General features: G+C 40.6%; 2 protein-coding genes across 3 annotated transcripts in view; one reads left to right on the top strand and one right to left on the bottom strand.

Annotated features, from left to right (window-relative positions):
- The first annotated feature begins 1,054 nt into the window (after positions 1-1,054).
- Positions 1,055-20,520, top strand: part of Rnf139 (ring finger protein 139) — a 32,010-nt gene continuing 12,544 nt past the window's right edge. Inside the window, exons 1-2 of one of the 2 annotated variants that reach the window (XR_009593701.1) lie at positions 1,055-1,532; positions 17,088-17,172. Coding sequence is in view for 1 of the 2 variants with exons in the window: in XM_021643722.2 (XP_021499397.1) it covers positions 1,352-1,532; positions 11,898-13,729 (2,013 nt within the window). In the remaining variant the exon portion in view is untranslated. Of the gene's footprint in view, positions 1,533-11,897; positions 13,981-17,087; positions 17,173-20,520 lie in introns of those variants that run through there. The other variant, XM_021643722.2, reaches the window with a different exon arrangement.
- The window catches only part of Tatdn1 (TatD DNase domain containing 1), a 26,680-nt gene continuing 20,755 nt past the window's right edge, over positions 14,596-20,520 (bottom strand). The window contains exons 10-12 of the mRNA XM_021643724.2: positions 19,376-19,446; positions 18,268-18,394; positions 14,596-14,694 (exon numbers count right to left, since the gene is read on the bottom strand). Coding sequence (XP_021499399.1) covers positions 14,598-14,694; positions 18,268-18,394; positions 19,376-19,446 — 295 coding nt within the window. The 3' untranslated portion in view covers positions 14,596-14,597. The remainder of the gene's footprint in view (positions 14,695-18,267; positions 18,395-19,375; positions 19,447-20,520) is intronic.

Here is a 20,520-nt window from a genome sequence, read left to right as displayed (position 1 = left end):
AGACTAATACCCATCATAGTAGCTGATGTAGAGGCTTCGGTGTTTGAAAACTGTGGCCCACAGTGCCTCGTACACAGATGAAAGTGGGAAAGGTGACAAAACCACGACGCTGGCTGGGAGTGCAATTTTCTACTAAAAGCATCTTCACCCAAAGGGGTTCTGTTAAAGTCTGATAACTTTACGCGCACATCCCCTCCCAGTGCTGGGGTGGGGAGGGAGGCCCTACTTCTGGAGCCCTTCTTTAAACTGGCATGATGCACTTTGAGCCAGGAACCCAAGTCAACCAGGCTTGCTTGCTATTTCATGTACCTTGAACTAAAACAGCTAGGTCTACAGCTCAGTCTCTGACCTTACACTCTTCATTTGTGGAAAAGGAACAGAATAACGACAGCCGGGCCATACCCATTCCACTGAAAGTGCCGGAAAAAGAATGGTCTCATCCGCTCTGATCACGGGTTATCCGGATGAGCTTACCTCGAGGGCGAGGATGAAGCAAAAACTTGAGAGACCTGGGTTCTTGCTCTTAACTCAGGCTCCTAAGCCATTAATAAAATGTGCTCATGACTGTCCTCAGTAGTGTCCTCAGGGACAGGAAGGGGAGATATGTAAACAGATGTGAGTGTGTTTACATGGCAGCGCCCAGCACCCCAAGGCCAGTGCCAAGTCTGGCTGTGACCGCCCTGGGCAGCCTCGCAGGTTATTCCCTCTGCCATTCCTCAGACCCGGCCTCCGGGTGGGGGGGAGGCAGGGCGGCGTCCTCCGCCTTCTCATCTCTCAGGCGGTGTGAGCCCGTCCGCGGGATACTCACTGGGCTCCGACCAACACCTAAAGCTATCGAGCCGCAGGAGCCCAGCAGCCCCGGCGCGCTCCCCGCCGACGCGGAGGATGTGCGAGGGCGCGGCGGCCCCGAGCCGCGACCATGGCAACGCTAGAGGCTCGCCGCCGCGCCCGCTGACGCCGCGCGGCGCGCCGGATTGTGACGCAGGCCGCGGCGCGGGGCCCGCGTTCTCGAGTGACCGCGGGCGCAGCCTCGGGGCCTCGCAACGGCAGCAACGGCCGAGGCAGGCGGGGTCAAGATGGTGGCTCCGCTGGCGGGGGAGGCTCTGGAGGGAGGAGGAGCCAGACCCTAGCCGGCCGGAAACACCGACGCCCCGAGGCCTCCCGGGAGCCGCCGCCGCCGCCGCCGCCTGCTCCACCGAGGGACGCCCGCGGGCGGCGGGGCGGGCCGGGACTCAGGACAGGAGGCGGGCGGGGGCGGAGCCACTCTCCTCGGCGCCCGCCCCGGCCGCGGCCCCGGGCCTCCCCCGCGCCGCCCTGCCCGGCCCGCCCAGCCCCGGTGTGGCAGCGGCTCATGGCGGCGGTGGGGCCCCCGCAGCAGCAGGTGCGGATGGCCCAGCAGCAGGTCTGGGCGGCGCTCGAAGTGGCGCTCCGGGTGCCGTGCCTCTACATCATCGACGCCATCTTCAACTCCTACTACGATTCCAGCCAAAGCCGGTTCTGCATCGGGCTTCAGATCTTCCTCCGACTCCTCGGTAAGGACAGCGGGCTGGCCTGCGGGCCGAGGCGTGCCCTGACCCGGGCGGACGGGAGCGGCAGGGCGCTGGTGGCACGCGGCTTGGGGGGCCTTTTGGCGTGGTGCGGGGACCCGTGATGCTCGTGCCAGCGTTGACAGCGGAGTGGTCCTGGCGGGGCGCTCGGATGAGGTGAGGAGAGAGAGCACGGCTGTGTGAGCATGCGGCTCCCCGCCTGCTGTTTCTCTTGAGGAATGACTGCTGGCTTACCGCGCGTCCTATGCGACAGCCCTGGAAAAGCAACTGTCCCGGTCCCGCCGTGTGTGACCTTGGACTTGAGCCAAAGCTTGAGCCCCTGTCTTCCTCTTTTCACGAGGCAGAGTGTGTTGTCACTTCTGTGTCTTGGGGAGTCCGCGGGATCGTGAAGTGTTTGAGGGGAACGGACATAGAAGCCGTGAGACAAGAGTTTTGAATGTCAGACCTTGAAACCATTTCCAAAAGTCACCGCGAGGAAGATTATACTTACAACGAACCCTAAAATCTTTATCTGAGTAAAAATAAGCTGTTCAGTGTGACTATGAAAACGTAACCCCAGAATGATGAGACATTTGCAGGAGACTTAGGAAAACCAGTCATTTCCTATGGATTGAGTACTGAGAGCATTTAATATTTCACTTTCTATTTCTCTCTGCACTACATCACCAGAATGAGAGACATATATAAGGACATTTTTTTTCCTAATAATTACAGCTTGACACATTTTTGTCGATGAGGTAATTGTTGAGTTTTTAAACGACTTCTTGCTGTTGAAGTGTTGGGGATGGGGTAGGCTGGTAGTCAGGTCCTCTGTCAGAAGTGCAAGCATCTGTTGCCTTTTTCCCACAAAAAAGCAGTGTCAGTAAAGACGGAATTTTGTTCTTAGTAGTAACAATATTTTACATTTGTCTGCTATAAAGCATTTTCACGGGTATTACCTAATCTGTCAGTCACTCCTCAAAGGTGGAGAGTGTCAGTCTCACTTTCCAAGTGAAGAAATGAGGTTGTATAAGTTTTAACTGTTTGGGATTTGGTGCACAGCTGGTGGGTGCTTGCCAGAACTTAAAAACCCTTCTGACATCAAGTATGGTTTACTTTCTTTCGTCCTCAGTGGGTTGAAGTGCAGTAGAGTGTTGGGAGTTGGTCTGGTGCTATTTAGTGAAATGCTAAATACTGGCTCCCAAGTGAAGTATAACCCTTGCTACCTAATTTAAAGTTGATTGGTTAATGAAAATAGCTAGAAGCCTGAAACTGGGTAGAAGAAAAATAGGTGGAGCTTAGGTTCCCAGGCTTTTAGGGTGAGATGAGGACCACTAGGCAGGAGAGAGGAGAAGGAGAGGAAGTCCATGGGGCAGTATGGACCATGAGCATGTGGCCGTGAGGGTTGACCTGATGGAATAGGAGCAGCCAAGGTGGGAACAATTATGGCAAGTAATTTCGGGAAATATCAAAATAGTTTAGAGGGTTGATATCTGCTCAGTTACTATGCTTTAAAGCTTTTATAAATCTAAAAGGTCTCTGTCTCAAGTATTTGGGAACTAGCTGGGGTAGAGAAGCCTTCTAGAGTTTAATATCCCTGCCACAATAGTACAGAACAGTGTTTTTACCATTAGTGCTCATCTTTTAAAAAAAAAAGTGGGTGTGGTGTTCTGCAAGCACAGGACTTACAAGTGATCTGCTGGGTACACAAGTTCAACCATTCTACTTTTTTCTGTAAAAGTTACTTCCACCATTTTCTGTGGTAAAAGCAGGGCTGTGTGTGAGAGGAGTCTGCATATGCATTTCAGAGATAGTACAGCCACTGCCTTGAATGTCTTCGTGACATAATAACTGCAGATTCTGGGAACCCTTTGGGGCCCTGGTGATTTAATGCAATGCCAGGAAAGGGGTTTTCCTTAGTTAGGTCCTTCATAGCAAGGATATTTAAGAAAACATTTGTTTCCCCTGCCCATTCTTCATACTTTTTTTTTCTTCACAGAAATTTTGTATTTGAGAATTTCATTAAGAACTGCTGGTGATCCATTTAATGGTCCCATGGTTTTGTTTTGTTTTGTTTACCTTTATAAAGACGGACAATGGTGGTATTGTCAACACAGAAACACAACTCACCTCAAATGGGATAAGAGATAGCAGGGACTATGGCCCATGGACACTGAGATGATCCCAGATTCCATGTTCCAACCTGGTTTGGATGTTTGATGTTTTTATAACACACACAGTTTCATAATCAGGGCACTTTAAAAAACATTAGTGGAAATGTTAAGTAAAGGGGTCAAAGCAAAACCTAGATTCCTGCTACAGACCTAGGATGCCATCTGACACATACTAAGCCTGTTGTTGGGTACTAAGTTACTATATTCCAAACAGTTTCTGAGTTAGTCACTGGATGTTAGGTCTCACCCTGACTTAGGCAAGGAGTGACTAAAGGCTAAAGATAGTCCAAGATAAGTTGTAATTAGGTTCTGGACCTGCAACATTCCAACCTCTCCACAGCCCTTGAAGTTGTAACCACTCAGCCTTGCAGAGGGTTCATTTTGATGTGCAGCATGTGTTCACAGCCACCTTTATCACAGAGTTTAGGACAATAAATAACCCTTTAAGACATCATTTGGCTGTTCATGTGTTAATGCTTACTTTAAAAAAAACATTTTAATGCTTCAGTTAAAGACTTTAATTTGTTACAGATACTTCATTTTTTGAAATCATCAGATATTTATTTGAAAAAAAATTATCCCAGAATATTGAACCATGTTTTATAAGAAGTTAGAAATCAACTTCCAAATTTATCATCTAACGGTTTCCTAGATTGTAGTAGAATAGTTGTGCAGTTTTTTTTGTTAGTAAAAATAAAAAAATGAAAAAAGTTTTGTGATTTAAAAAAAAATCACCTTAGGAGAACTCCCCCTTGCAGTGGGCTAGGGAAGGGGACTGGGGAAAGAAGAAGGGAGGGTAGGGCTAGGAGGAGTTGAGGGAGGGGCTTCAAACGGGATATAAATGAATAAATTGTGAAAAAAAATTTAAGTCACCTTAAACGAAAGTATTGACAAATATGTGTGTGAAAGATCTGAATGTAGGCTTGTTAGGGACTTCTCACTATTATAGCCTATTCCTCAATATTTGCCCAACACACCCTGTCCAAACATTACTAATTTTATGTTAGTGTCTGCAGCATTTACTCCCTCTAACTAAAGAGTGGTTTAACAACTGCACTTTGATTTGATATCAAATTGAGATTTCAAAAGGTCAGAAAGTAAAGCCTTTTCTTTTGGAGATATAAAGAAAATCATAACAATATGTTTAGGAACACAGAACTATTTAAGAAGTATTAAAGTAGTAAATGAAACTCATCCCACAGTAACATAACGCTGAATTAGCAAGTGTAAACACAGAGGAGAAGATACAAGCACTGGAGCTTGTTTTAGTAGAGTTACTCATTCGGCGGTAGTTGAAGTGGCAAAGGATTTTTTAAATAGACACACACAACTCAGAAATTACAAAGGACAGTAAGACAAGTGAGTATTTAAAAATGAAAAACTTCTTTATTGTAAATCCTTTAAAAATGACAGACTGAGAGAAAAATGTTTACTGTGTGTCTGGTAAGTACTTTAAAAAGAAAGCTTATGCTTCCTTCCGTAAGTGGGCACTTTATGATAAATTTCAGGTGGCCAGTAAAGAAATAGTTCCTAGCCTCACTTATAATGAAATAAATACAGCTTATCTGTTAGATTGGTGAAGAGTTCAAAGTATGATTTAAAAGTATTTGGCAAAGGTATTTACCTATTTGAACAGGTAAATTTATATATTTTGTTAAGCCATCACCACATATAAACCATTTGGCCTTATCAGCTGATACTGGTTGTTTGTTGAGTTGGTTGGTTGGTTGGTTGACTGAGGCAGTGTCTCCCGTTGACTAGTTTGGCTCTAAATTGAAGATGACCTTGAACTTCTGAATCTCTTGCCTTACCCTAGTACTCATGAGCATATAAAGGTATACCACTATAGCTGTTTTTTTAAGATGCGGGGGACTGAACCCAGGCTGTTAAGTGTGCTAGGTGGGAAAGTGTTCTTGCCACCTGACTTTTATCTCTAGCCTTCAAGTGACATTTGCTATGTACCTTTTTACTCACAATTCTAGCTGTAAGGACTTGGGAGAGATTCTAGTTGCAGCATTATTAAAAATAACAACGGCAAATTTAAGGCTTATTCTAAATGCGTTTTAGTTGGGAATCTGTTCATTGTAAAAGAAGGAGATTTTTCTTTGGTACTGAATGAGATCATCAATTCAGTAGAAAAACCTTTGAAAACCTGTGATGTGAGAAAGCAGAGTGAAGCTGAGGTAATTATGTCTGCCAGAAGAAAAGACCAAGGTTTCTCAGCAGTAGCTCTGTTGACACTTTGGACAGCATAAACCTGGAGTTGGGACACTATCCTCTACAATGTACCCCCCCCCTTTTTTTTTAAGCATTCTTTGTCTTTTGCCTACCTTCTGTCAGTAACACCCCTGTCCATGTAACACACACCTCAGTGACCCAGCCAAATCTGTTCCTAGATTTTGCCAAATGTCTCAAGGAGGGGGGAATCTAATCCTGGTTGAGAACCATGGGGATAAACAAATAGACTAGGGATATAAAATACAAAGCTCAGAAATAGACACCAATATAATAGAAATTTGATAGATTTCAGAAGTAGAGTTGAATTGAGGTTCATGGAGGTAAATATAGTTAGTGATGGTTTACTTAATATGGAAAAATTATTGACTCCCTTTCTCTTATCTGTATGAATAATAATTTGTAGAGAGATTATATACTGAAATTTTAAGATTGAAAACCTATAATAAAGCAGCATCTAAAAAATTAAAAAAATTGGATGTAAACATGGACATTGCTTATGACCAACAAATACTTTACGTTCAGAATATTTTTAATTGCACACAAATATAGAAACTTCCCAGTCCTGTATTGTGTTAGTTATTTGGTTGTGATGGAATGCCTGAGATGAACTTGTAGGAGCAAAGGCTTATTTTGACTCCTAGGTTCAGAGGGTTCAGTCCATGGTGCTTGGTTAATCGATATTGGGGCCTGTGGTGAAGCAGAACATTGTGACCAAAGGTCATGGCAAAGAAACTTGCTTGTCTCATGGTAGACAGGAAGCACAACAAAACAGGAAGGAGCCAAGGACAAGCCATACCTTTAAAGGCATCTCTTTCAAAATCCTACTGCTCCCACCCCTACGTCAGCCCCTGCAAGTGAGCTGCTGCCTCCAGCTAGCTCCACCTCTAGCCATCTATGAATTTATTCATGGATTAACCCGTTGTTGGAATTAGAACTCTAATGATCCAGTCATCTTTCTCACCACCCACCAGGGACTAAATCTTCAGCGTAGGCTTTTGGGAAGATACTTGGCCAAAATGTAATAAATGGACAAAAGATAAAGTGGCCTTCACAGAAGAACCCTGAATGGTCAGCAAAAATGGAAGGAGTCTTTAATCAGTAGTCAGGAAAAAATTTAAGTGTAAGTAATGATTTGAGAAGATAATTACCCTGAGGGTAATTATTATTAGTACTAATATATGTCAAAAATAATATGGGGAAAATAATGCTGGATCCCTAGCTCATATTCATGAATCAGTTCTAAATAAACTAACCCTGAATGTAGAACTAGAGGACATGTCCTCAGAAATATAGAAAAGAAACTGTAAAATATTGATAGATTCAATAGTAAAAACTTAAAACCTCAAAGGGCACTGTATATCTCTGTATGAGTACGTGTTTAATCATTTGTTAGGATGTATGAGAAATTAGTGTTGTTCTACCTCTTTGGTGCCAGTAAGACAGTGTGATGATGGAGAAAAATTGTATATTTCTTTCTCCACATTCAGTCCAGAATGTTTCAGCTCTGGGCAACAGAATGTGTGTGTGGTTTCTCCCCACCAGCAGCCAGTTCTGTGGCTGATTCTGCAGTGGATACCACTGCGTGTCTTCAGGTCAGTTTGGTGCTGATATCAGTTTTTCTAGGATGAAAGGTCAGTCCCACAAGACTTCCCTCACAGTGCACAGGTTGTATGGCCTTTGCTCCTAACATGTGCTGTCACTCAGGGTTTCCCTGACCCATTCTTTGTGTACCCTTAATAGCTAGAATGCTGACAGAATCTGGGTAAATGCCTCCATTTGTCCATTTATTACAAAGGACATAGATGAAAAAGGTAGATGAACAGGGCACAGTGAGGTGAAGGGGAGAGGACTGAGGAGTGTCTGTGTCCCCTCAGGTTTCCAGCTTCAGGAACAAACTGAGCTATGTGGAGCTATGAGCTCAGAATTGAGTCCTGCTGGTTTTCTGTGTGGGCCCTGTTAGTTAAATTGCCAGCTTCTTCCTTAGCTACTCAGCTTTTATTCTTCCCCTTCCTCAGAAGTAGGAAGGGACCGAAGGGGGTAGGAATGGGACCAAAACTTTCCGGCCTCTGATAATTCTTTGGTTGTTGTTCCTATAACAATCCATTTTCACCCTGAGGATACCAAGAAGCTCCAAATTGTTATTCACTGCATTCCTAAACAAGATGGTCTTGTCAGTGTGGATTCCATAGCTTTTACAAGTTGTAAGTTTGGAATCTGGTTGAGGACCAAATATTTTATATTGGAGATGGTAAAGACAGAAACCAACAGAACTCAGTGAACACCTTACCTCTTCAGAGCTGGGTATGGGGCACATGCCTTTAGTCCCAGCCCTCTGGAAGTAGAGGTAGGCAGATCTCAGAGTTCAAGGACAGCTAGGGCTCTGTAGAGAGATCTGTCTCCAAAACCACCAGCTTTTCAGGATTTGGCTTTCAAAATCCATGTTCACATATGTTAATGAAAATCATACTTATTAACACTTAATTTCATGAGTTAAATAACCTAGGATACTATTCTTGCTGTTTTGATTATCTAAAATGAAAGTTTTATAGAATTTTGTTCTTTTAAGGTAGGGAGGGTCTCACACAGCTCAGCATGATCCTTATGCCTCAGTTCCTTGGGGTGGATTATAGGTAAGTGCCACACCGCCAAGTTTAGAAATGTTTCCCCGTGCTATAATTTATTTGAAAAGTATGCTAACAGATTAACATCATTTCATAATACTTTTAATTATATATATTTTAAACAGTGTTTCTTTGCCTATATAGTACATTCTGTAGCCTGCTTTAAAATACTTTAAAGGAACTTAGGGATCTGGAGAGGTGTAAATGTTATTTTATTCCCTTCGGAGTTTTAATAATACATTTTCAGAAGAGTTAGGAATGAATGGACTTTGTGAAGTTTGCGCTGTGGTTAGGGACACCCTTAATCTTAGCACTCTGGAGGGCACAAGTTGAAGGCTAGTTTAGACTACATACATAGTAAATCCCTGTCTTGAAAACAAACAAAAACATTTATGCTGTGTTACTTTCTTGGTTTTGGAAATGTAATTGAAAAAGCCCTGAACTTGGTGAACTTAGTTCAAATATGAATTCAAAGCTCCTGAAAGACTGTGATACCTGGCTCTTTTTTTGCCTTGAGAACTTTAAACACTTTAATTACTGAAGTCTGGGGCTGAAATTCCCAAGTTGTGGTTTAATTCAATTCTCTTTCTGTGTCCCAAGGTGGAGTTTTAAAGGAAAATAGGTGTCTTATGAGTCCCACAAAAAAAACTACCCCTGGGTTTCCTTGGACCTTTAAGGGGGACTCTAAGGAAAAACCCCATGTCTGAGCTGTGGAATGCAAAGAAACTTTACAGTGCTTCTCAAAGATCAGAAGAGAGGACGTTTACTTTGGAGACTTATTATTTGGGAAGTTGGTATTTTTTTTTTCTGTGAAGTCAGAGTTGGTTCTCCCCATATTCCGTAGGAACATGATATAAAAGATCTGTCTATAACCTTTGGGTAGGAATTACAAGTATATGCTACTTCTGGAGTTCACTAATTATACACTGAGAATGTAATTTACTCAGGGAAGAGTAGTGTGAAGGTAGGGGTGGTGGCACTGCAATCCAGCATTTAGGAGGCTGAGGCAGGTACAGGTTTGGGGCCAGTGTTAAGTATATAGTGAGGTCTTGATTTTGGAGGAAGGGAAGGATCAGATTGCTTGTTAGGTCATATCCAGACTTAGAGGTTATAGTATCACTACAGTACCTACCCTCTCCGACTGTTCCCAAGTTCATTTCTTTGGTACTTACTGTGAATGGCACTTGTTTCTGTACAGCATTCCTAATAGCCAAGCTATCCCTCCACGTGTGTGTATAAATAAGATGTGGAGAAAATTATTAGAATAAGAAAAGACTATAACAGCTCAACTAAGGTCATGAATAGTTACTGGTGGAAACTGATACACTACTCTGAATAGCAAGTTGACACTTAGCACTTTAGTATCTGCTTTACTTTCTCTATTTAAGTGGCAATAAATAGAACTCAACAGGGCTGGAGAGAGATGGCTCAGTGGTTAAGAGCACTGGCAGTTCTTCCAGAGGACCTGGGTTCAGTTCCCAGCATATGGGCAGTTCACAACTGTCTACAACTCCAGTTTGTTGGGAATCCAACACCCGCACTTAGACATACATGCAGATAAAACATTAATGCACATAAAATAAAATGGTTTTTTTTTTAGATAAGTAAAATAGAATTCAACTGAGAAGATCATTTGGGCTTGGGATTTTTTCAAGTAGAGAAAGCAAGGTAGCATCTGGCCTCTTGCAGGCCAAAGTAGTGCTTTCTTTTCCAGAAAAAGCTGTTAATGCTCTAAAGTCCCATCTTCTAGGCAGATCTTATCAGATTTCCAGATTTTTCATTTGCACCTTTTCTTTTCACAAAGGGTCTGACATTTAGGCACAGATAATCCCATAAAGGAACTAGTCTTCACTCCAGCCTTTTTTTTTTTTTTTTTTTTTTTAGCTATGTGGAGGCTGTAAAATACAGCATTTTTCTTGATGGCACACTGATGGGAAAGCTTCTTAGCTTTGTCTCTTCCTTTCCTAGGTTTCCATTTTCAGTTAGGCTGTATTTTGTTATCATCTTTAAGACCATAATGTACATGGTACTGAAACATTGTAGCAGTAAACAACCTTTTTTGAATAAAGCACTGTGGGATTTATTAATTTATAAGGCAAGGAAATACTGTGTAATTGGGTGATACCTACATGGATAATTACAAATTTCAGTATCAGGTAGTATGTCAAAAAATTCTGTAGGTATGCTGAGTGAACAATAATTATCAAAAGGATTTCAGGATAGTTAAGGTTCGAAAAGTCAGGGTTGGAGAAGTATAGGCTGTCACTCTAAGGAATACAACTACAGGTGTGATTATGGTAGAGAAAGGAGCATTTGGCACTAGTGTGTCTTGGGAACCAAAGTTTGAGGGTGTGGCGCTCATAGCATCATTAGAATAATGTACTTTTATTTTTTATTGAAATTAGAAATCACAAGGAAATGCTGGTTCTGTAAAAGGCAGGTGAGGTTTACAGTTAACAATGTAAGAAATTTAGGTGAGCAATTTTATTTCATTCTTGTACTTTAAACCTAATCCAATGATGTACTTATGGTGATTTCACTTTAAAAATGCATCTATTTAGGCAAAGTACCATGATGGCACTTGATAGGGATTGGTCATCAGATGATCAAACATGAATAATGGGAGCACATTTAGAGCCATCTTCTAAAACATGGTTTGGTTTCTCTAAGTATTACTTTTGTTATCTGAAAAAGTGATTAAGTAATTTGTAGGAAAAGGGTACTTAAAGAACAATTCAGAAATGTGAAGGACTGTATTGGGGGCCTAAGTTTGGACCCTTAGAGAATATGCTTATCTAAGAAACAAAAGAGCCTGCTGAATTCAGTCAGAAGGAGACACTAGGGAGAAGTATAAAACTTGGTTGGCCTAAAGAATACTGAAGGAAAGGATTCTGAAACTAAGTCAGAACAAGCCTTTTATTCTACTAATTTTTATTCTGAATGGTCTTATTTTGGTGTTATTACATTAGACTTTTAATGATTATGAAATTATACAGGAAGTGTTCTTTTGAGTTTAAAAACTTAACAAAAGGTGCTTGCATAGCATTACAAATTTGTCCTGAAGATAATTTTAGTACTTGCATGCTTGGATGTATACCATGATAAACAGAATTACTTTGGAAACCAGAAAATAAGGGGCCAGGTTTTTAAAAATATGTTTAGTTGGTCTGGCCTTTAGAACTCTGTTTTCTCAAATCTTTACTGCCTTTTAAGCCTAAGTTGTCTTGAGGTTCCACAACTATGAAAATATCATAATCAAGGAAGAAAGTTGTAATTGCTAGTATGCAAGCATGCTTAAGAACATTTCATTTGGATAATCTTTTCTTTTTTTCCCTTAGGTATAGTTGTGTCCAGTATTGTTCTGATCTTGTCACAGCGATCACTTTTCAAGTTTTACATGTACAGCTCAGCCTTTCTATTAGCTGCGACTTCAGTGTTGGTGAATTACTATGCTGCTTTGCACATTGACTTCTATGGTGCCTACAACACATCAGCTTTTGGAATTGAGCTGCTTCCTCGGAAAGGGCCCTCACTGTGGATGGCACTCATCGTTCTGCAGCTAACCTTTGGAATTGGATATGTCACACTGCTCCAGATTCAGTCCGTCTATTCACAATTGCTTATTTTGAATATCTTGGTTCCTGTAATCGGCTTAATCACAGAGCTACCATTACACATCAGGGAGACTTTAGTGTTCACATCTTCCGTGATTCTCATACTGAACACAGTGCTTGTCTTGGCAGTGAAACTTAGGTGGTTTTATTATTCCACTCGGTATGTTTACTTGTTAGTGAGGCATATGTACCGAATTTATGGATTACAGTTATTGATGGAGGACACATGGAAGAGGATCCGTTTCCCAGATATACTTCGGGTCTTCTGGCTAACAAGAATTACAGCTCAGGCTACAATGCTAATATACATTTTAAGGATGGCAAATGAAACTGAGTCCTTCTTTATTTCTTGGGATGATTTCTGGGACCTCATTTGCAATCTAATAATTAGTGGATGCGATTCTACACTAACTGTACTAGGCATGAGTGCTGTGATTTCTTCAATAGCCCATTATTTGGGTCTTGGAATATTGGCCTTTATTGGATCAACTGAAGAAGATGACAGGCGGCTTGGCTTTGTAGCACCTGTTTTATTTTTCATTTTGGCTCTTCAGACTGGTTTAAGTGGGCTGAGACCTGAAGAGAGACTTATTCGCTTAAGTAGAAACATGTGCCTTTTATTAACTGCAGTCCTGCATTTCATCCATGGAATGACAGACCCCGTATTGATGTCTCTTAGTGCCTCCCATGTGTCATCTTTCCATAGACATTTTCCTGTGCTGTTTGTCTCTGCTTGCCTGTTTATTCTTCCTGTTTTACTCAGTTATGTTCTTTGGCATCACTATGCACTAAACACGTGGTTGTTTGCAGTTACAGCCTTTTGTGTGGAACTCTGCTTGAAAGTAATAGTTTCTCTCACTGTTTATACGCTGTTCATGATTGATGGCTACTATAATGTCCTCTGGGAAAAGCTTGATGATTATGTCTACTTTGTTCGCTCGACAGGCAATATTATCGAATTTATATTTGGAGTAGTAATGTTTGGGAATGGGGCCTATACCATGATGTTTGAGTCAGGAAGTAAAATCCGGGCTTGTATGATGTGCCTACATGCATATTTTAACATCTATTTACAAGTAAAAAATGGCTGGAAGACATTCATGAATCGTAGAACTGCTGTTAAGAAAATCAATTCACTTCCTGAAGTAAAAGGGAGCCAGTTGCAAGAGATAGATGATGTATGTGCAATCTGCTATCATGAGTTTACAACATCTGCTCGCATTACACCATGTAACCACTATTTCCATGCACTCTGCCTTCGGAAATGGCTATACATTCAAGACACTTGTCCAATGTGCCATCAGAAAGTGTACATCGAAGATGATATCAAGGATAATTCAAATATATCTAACAACAATGGATTTATTGCACCCAATGAAAATCAAAATCCAGAGGAAGCTTTAAGAGAAGAGGCTGCTGGATCTGACCGAGAGTTGAACGAGGATGACAGTACAGACTGCGATGATGATGTTCAAAGAGAAAGAAACGCGGGGATTCAGCACACAGGCGCAGCAGCAGCAGCAGCAGCAGCAGAATTTAATGATGACACTGATTAAAGTAGCATTTACTAATCATTGAGGTATTTGTTTAAAATTCAGTTCATCCAAAATGGAGTAATATGCTTCACGTCAGTGTGTAACCAAGCACAAAAACAGTATCGATGTTGAAACTGTGAATGATTTTCCGTTTACTGTGATGTGCTACTGTAAATATACCTTTTTAATTACTTCTGGTCTCTTTGGTGACCTATTTAAATTTGTGTACATTATTGTACATAGAATAAAATGTTTTCACGTTTTTATGACAATTTGAACAAATAACTTCTTGAGCTAATGATCATACAGTGCGTCAGTTGTGCCAAAGATCCCTCCACGAGATTAGAATATATGCAGTGCTGGACTCTAGATGCTCTTTAAAATGAGTGGAAAACGAAAATGCAAAATAAAGGAACTCTAGTATACAATTAAAGATGAGATAAAATAACCTGGAGTAGAAAGGTTATAAAATGTTTTCTAAAACTAAGGAAAGATAACCTGCTAGAAACAACTGAGAAACTTTAAATCTGAGATGCAACTTGGACCTGGGTTCAGAAGTCACAAGTCAGAGACTGAGGATTGAGAAACAGGCCTGTTATCAACTAAACTTTGATATAAACCAGGCTGTGCTGTCTAAGTTTTAGGTAGAAACATCACTGTGTTTGCAGTGATGTCCTTTCAGACTAATGATGAGATTACGCAATAAAAAGTTTCTCATTGTTAACTGAGGCGTTAACAGCCTACACAGTGCTGGTCTGACCTAATGGGTAAAAGTGCAGGCTAATGTGCAGTGTTACCTACTTAAAGAAGGGCTGCAAAGATTTCCTTAGTGAAGCCCATAGTCTTACTATGAAATTCCACAGCTTAAAAAGAAAACACAAATCAAGTATCAGGAAAAAAATAATTTAATGGTGTTGTTATATAGCGTGTTGGCTAATTCCAGTGGATCTTCTTCTCTTACTGTTGACATTATCTCCAATATCTGACTAAAACAAAACACAAAGGGATACACTTACTAAGAATATATTGTTTTAAAGGTAGATACTCATCTTTTCCTATACTTATACTAGTACCTCTTCTAAGGAAGTTTAAGAGTCATTAAAGTTGGCAATAATATTAGTAGGGAAATATCACCAATTACTGGCAATTAGAAAATTCTGGAGCTATCTTGAATATAAAGAAAGAAAACAACCAGGGTCATGTGAGTATTCAACTAATGGAATTGTCCCAGGGGCGTAAGTCCTTTAAAACTCTAGGTCCTAGAGCATTTGTTACTGCATCATGAGCATCTTTAAAAATGATGTATACTGCTATACTGCATAAAATACAGGTTAAGTAAGTACTTTTCTACTTTGGGTTTCGTTTTATTTATATTGTTTTACTATTACTATTTACTATATATAAATATATTTTATATAGAAATAAAATGTATTTATACATAATAAATATATATACACATATGTACATATTTATTTTTATATGTATATATTTATTAATAAAATGGTATTGGGGAAAGTAGGACCAAAAATGTGAAAGGTACTGCTTACTGAACTAGTCTCGGTTGTGTGCATGATAACAAGTTTAGAAGGTGTAGCTTGGGAGCGGCTCTGGTCTTGTACTCAGAGCAGAGACAAGAGCCCAGAGGCCCGTGTTTGTTTCTTTTCCCAAACACTCAACAGTAGTGATTTCCTAGCAATATTATCTGTAGTTTTTATACATGGGTTAGACAATTGTAATTCAAATTAAAACTTTAAATATTCCTTGTCTTCTTGTTCCCTTTATGAGTATCCCAACTGAATACCCAAAATAAATAGGGATGGGGATTTACAGTTAGCTGGAATTTAAAAAATTGTTCTCAGTATGACATCAAAGTTTTGTTTGACACAGATACTGATGAGACACTGAAGCATTAAAATGCAGTTTTGTGCAATGAACTCAGACTGCACTCATAAGTAGAACTGCTGCTGACGAGTGGCCAAGGGCACAGCTGCTCAGCTAAGACTGGGGCAGCAGGGCGTTTACTATTCCGATTGGATAAAATCACTGGTGCTTAGTAAAGCACTCTGTTTAGTAAGTCAGCAATCCAGAAACTGGGGTAGCCGTTTTGTATCCAGTGTATTTTTTCTGTAGCTTCAGGGGCATAAAGCTGCACTTACTTATTTTTAAGTATACCATTTTGGGGAACTTAATTGCTTTTGCTTATGGTGACACTGAAAATAATTTTTTTTTTCACTTATTTTTAAGTATGTTTGCGTGTGCGAGTGCAGGGACCAGATTCCCCTGGAGCTGGAGTTATGGGTGGTTGCAGGCTGCCCAATATGTGGTGGTGGGAACACAACTTGGGTTCTCTCCAAGTGCCCTTAATCCTTGAGCCATCTCTCCAGCACCTACTGTGACACCCTTACACTGCAGGCATTAAAGTCCTGCAGTATCTGCCCTTCTCCTTTCAATATTGAAATGAAGGGCAGTTAACCTTGAAAAAAAAAACAACAACAACAACAAACAGACATAGATATGTTGATTCAAGACTAACTCAACACCTGGGAGATAGAAGCAAGATGATTAGGTATTGAAGGTTACCTGATGCTATACAGCAACTTCTGGGCTGCCTGGGCTACAAACAAAAATCACTATTCTCTGCTTTTAGTCTTTCTGGGTCTTGATGAAATCTACACTACTAAGGTTGACAAAGCCCCAAGGATCTGGTCTCACTTTACTGTCCCAGATTTCTCTTCTGCTCAATTCCTCATCCTCCTTTCTGTACACCGAGTACATTGTTTCCCTGGCGCTACCAGGCTTGTCTACAGTCTGCTTCGCCCAGGGTGAGTGTCTTTACCTGACCTGACTTCCAGTCATGCTTAGTGAACAGCTAAACTCCACGTTCGGAAAGTGTGCTCTGAGTGCTCCTTGGGGCAGGCAGTTGCTAACTCCAAGTCAGTGATAGACTGACACCTCTGCAGCAGCTGACTGTCTCGGACTGTATCTGCTTGTCTGCTCCAGGGAGCAGATGCCTTTATCCAAAACTCATGCTCCATGGCCCTATTCATTCCATGGTTGTTAAGAACTGCTGCTTCTAGCTAGCCTCAGTAACTTGTACCTTTCCTTACACAGTGGAAACCCCAAAATGTATTTCAAGAAATTTATAGCTTTAACAGAAAGAAAACCTGTATGTAAATTAAGATAGAAAACTCAGTGGAGTGGAAGTTTTCAAGAACTGTAAGTTGCAGAGCAGATCTATCTGAAATGTTGACACTTTCAGCTTGCAAATGGTGATTTTTTTTCCCCCAAGCTCTGCCACTTAGCTAACTGCAGGGCAGCCTGACACATAAGTTTCAATTCTTAATCTGCATTAAAAACTCCTTGAAATTTTGTCTTGCAGATTTGCAGCTAAGGCCAACAACTACGAGTTTACAAAGCATGAAGGCAGTACAGAAAACATACACTGGCCCTACATCCTCCAAGTAGTGAGTGTATTTGCCAAGTTGCTGTGGCAAAATAACAGCTTCTTGTCTTTATTATCTCAGGATCTCTGCTGTCCCCTTAGATTGTCAAAGAATTATGGGAAATAGTGTCTTCTAAATGAATCTGCAAATTCCTCCATTCCCCCCCCCAAAAAAAAAAAAAACCCGAAACATTAAAAGTGATATTTTAGCAAACAGAATAGAAAATTTTGCCTCAGGTTTTAGAGCATCAGTTCAAAACTCTTTGCTAAAACCAGCATACATATGGCTATTAGAACATCCATATGTTCAAACAAAGGACACTTTAATTGGCTTCTCTGCCTGCTGAATTTTAGATCTGGCTTATACTCTGTTTATTACAAATTACCTTTTTTAAGGCATATTTCAAGACATTACAGTCTAACAAAAACAATCTGATATTAATCTTTACAAATGTTAGAGGCAAGCCTGCAGTGGCAAAACGCACTAAACCAATATAATCTAGACTTATTCTGCGTAAGTGCCTATTAAATGATATGACTAATGTTTCCTGGTTGCCCTGAGATTCTTTACAGCTGTCTACATATATCTAATTCTGGATTACTGTATTTGGTGGTAGTGGGGTTTGCTGAGGAAGGGATATCCTACCACTTTCATAGTGAGGCTTAAAGAACTGTTACGTTCTATCTCTGGTTGCTGCTGCTGTCCTTATTTAACATGCAGATAATCATTAACTAAAGGTCAGCCCACTCGTTATAAACAGTAGCAGGGAATGTGCATTAGACCAATTCCATGGCAAGCTTTCAGGTCTTTTCCTTTTCCTACAAAGTGACAAAAGTCCAGAGCCAACAGATTTCTCACTGAGGCAGTAAAATCATTTGGATTGAGAGGATGGAAACCTAGGAGATGACATAGCAGTTGAGGCACAAATATTTCCAAACAACTATTCAAATGGTCTTTGACTTCGGGCCCAGTGCCAATGGATGGCTTATCACCAACCGCCAGTGCTAACTCATCTGAACTACCCTGAACCTGACTGGGATGTTGTTCAGGTTATTTACTAAGTAGCAGCCATAGTTATCAGACAGCTGTGAAGTCCATTCAAGCAAAACAACTTACACTATATGGCAGGGCTCGTTTCTATCTTTTAAACAGTATCCATTTTCCCATTTCTTTTTGGTAGGAAATGAAGTTTTTATGAATTTTGATCCAGCATGTGTACTTTTAACTCCACACCAAGGTGCATCTAGAGTTGGGAGAAGGGGGGAGAAAGTGTTAAGGAATTTACTTTTCTAAATCTTTTTCATGGACATCACACTAGTATATAACCTAAAGTTACAAGTCATAATCTAATTCCAAAATGACAAAAATTAATGCAACAGGAAAAAGTTCTAAGAAAAGCATAAAGTCCCAAGCTTCACTTTAAAGACTTATTTTTATATATTTTATTTCCTTACTAACGTGGCTAGTATATGACATGCTTTGAGAAAAAAACGACCTAAATGTACAAGAAGTGTTACTGAAATGCTTCTGTATTTAAGAGTGTCTGTATTGCCTCTACTGCATGTGAACGTGTGGTTGTGAATACCCGTTTATCTCCCAGTATTGGGAGTGCCAGGCAAACATTCTGCCATGGGGCTATTTCCCTGTTATTTCACTGCAAATGGCTTGCACATTATATAAGCATTGTACTTTGAATAAAATCATTTTTGTGGACTGCCTAAGGAAATAAAATTAATTTCCCAAGACTGGCCCAGTCTACAGACTTTAATGAAACAGCAATCCTGCGTTACAGGGCATAGGTCAAAGTCTTAGCTCTTAAACCTAAGAGAAATTCTCAAATCCTTACACTAAAGCATTTGATTTCAATTGCTGCTCTTTGTTTGTAGAGGACTATAGAACTAAGCCACTATAAAAGAGGTAAACGAGCATCTCAAAACCGTTATGTAAACTGCTTAGAGGACTCACTTCATTAAATATTCACAGATACAGACTCTGTCACAGATTCTGTTATCTTTTATCAGTTTTTAGGTTTAGCCAAACTGAAAATAAAAATAATCGGTGGAACAACTTTTCCATCAACAATAACCTCCAAAAATCTGGAAAAAAAAAAAAACATACATTGAGATTGCAACTAGTTGTCAAATGTCCTCTAGGCACTTTTTTTTTTTTTTGGCGGGGGGGGAGGTTTAATATGAAACTTGGAGTTATGGAAATATCTGCTTACCTGTCTCAATCATTAGTTTTTCACTAGGTATTGACTTCAGAACTTCCAAGTTAGCTTCAGTTTTCAGTGAGCTTGAAAACAATATTTTAAAATGATATTCAGTCAATATTTTTTAATATGAGACACTTTTAAAAGTTACAGAGCCCCACAGGATTTTGTTCTTAGAGTTCTTTAGAAAGTGTACGTTCTTACCGTTCACAGAACAATACAGTCAGCTTCAAATCAGCCTCTACTTTTGTCCCTTTTGTTACATTAAACATTTTTTATTTGTTTTATGTGTATTTAGGCATGCATGCTTATTGTGTGTGAGTGTGCTGGCTCCAGAAGCTAGCAGATTCAGGTCTTTGAAAGGGCAGCAGGTGCACCTAACCACTTGAGCCACCTGTCCAGCCCCCAATACTTGTTTATTGTGAAGGTTTGATGTCGCAATCAAGTTAGAATGGGGCATACTGATTATTCTTGCCTGTGTAGGAGATATCATTTTCCATACTTACCAACTGAACTTTCAATAAACTTTATATATTAGCCTAAGTAAATTTTTAAGTTAAAAAAAAGTATTTGTGTAATTTAAAATGATCACAGGCTACTTTTACTTTTTTTTTTTAATGTTTTTTCAATCATTGAAACAGACTATTCCTGCTTCCACTAGTCTATAATAGCAGACTTACCATATTTACACCCTCACTGCATGTAGCCACCTCAGTCACTGAAGGTGGCCTTGGCCTCAAGACTCGCTTGGGGATAGCAGGATGGCATGGCCATAAGCAGTGAACCTTTGGTGGTTAGAAGACGACGATGCAGTGTCTGCACAGCATCACTGATAGCTGCCTTTTCAGCTAGGTGCCCACAAAGAAAACATGTGGCCCATCATCCAGACCCAGCTCACCCAGCACCTAAATGAATCAGTATTGAATGGGATGAGAAGTACTGACTTTTATGTGATGAGAAGTACCGACCTTCAGTAACAGTCTAACACTGTTTCATGTGTCAGAATAGATAAAGCCACCCTGACACATCACCAGTACCTAAAGCCCATGTGGTAGTGGCAGTCACCCCTGGTTCACTCTCTGCGGGAATAGTGTATCTTTTACAAAGTAGTTTCACTGTCTGCCAACTCTACATGCTCTGGTTATTCATTCATCCCT

This window comes from Meriones unguiculatus, chromosome 8 (assembly GCF_030254825.1).
Source record: "Meriones unguiculatus strain TT.TT164.6M chromosome 8, Bangor_MerUng_6.1, whole genome shotgun sequence".
Taxonomy (NCBI): domain Eukaryota; kingdom Metazoa; phylum Chordata; class Mammalia; order Rodentia; family Muridae; genus Meriones; species Meriones unguiculatus.
Note: the sequence above shows the minus strand (reverse complement) of the source record. Positions and strands in the feature narration are given on the sequence as shown.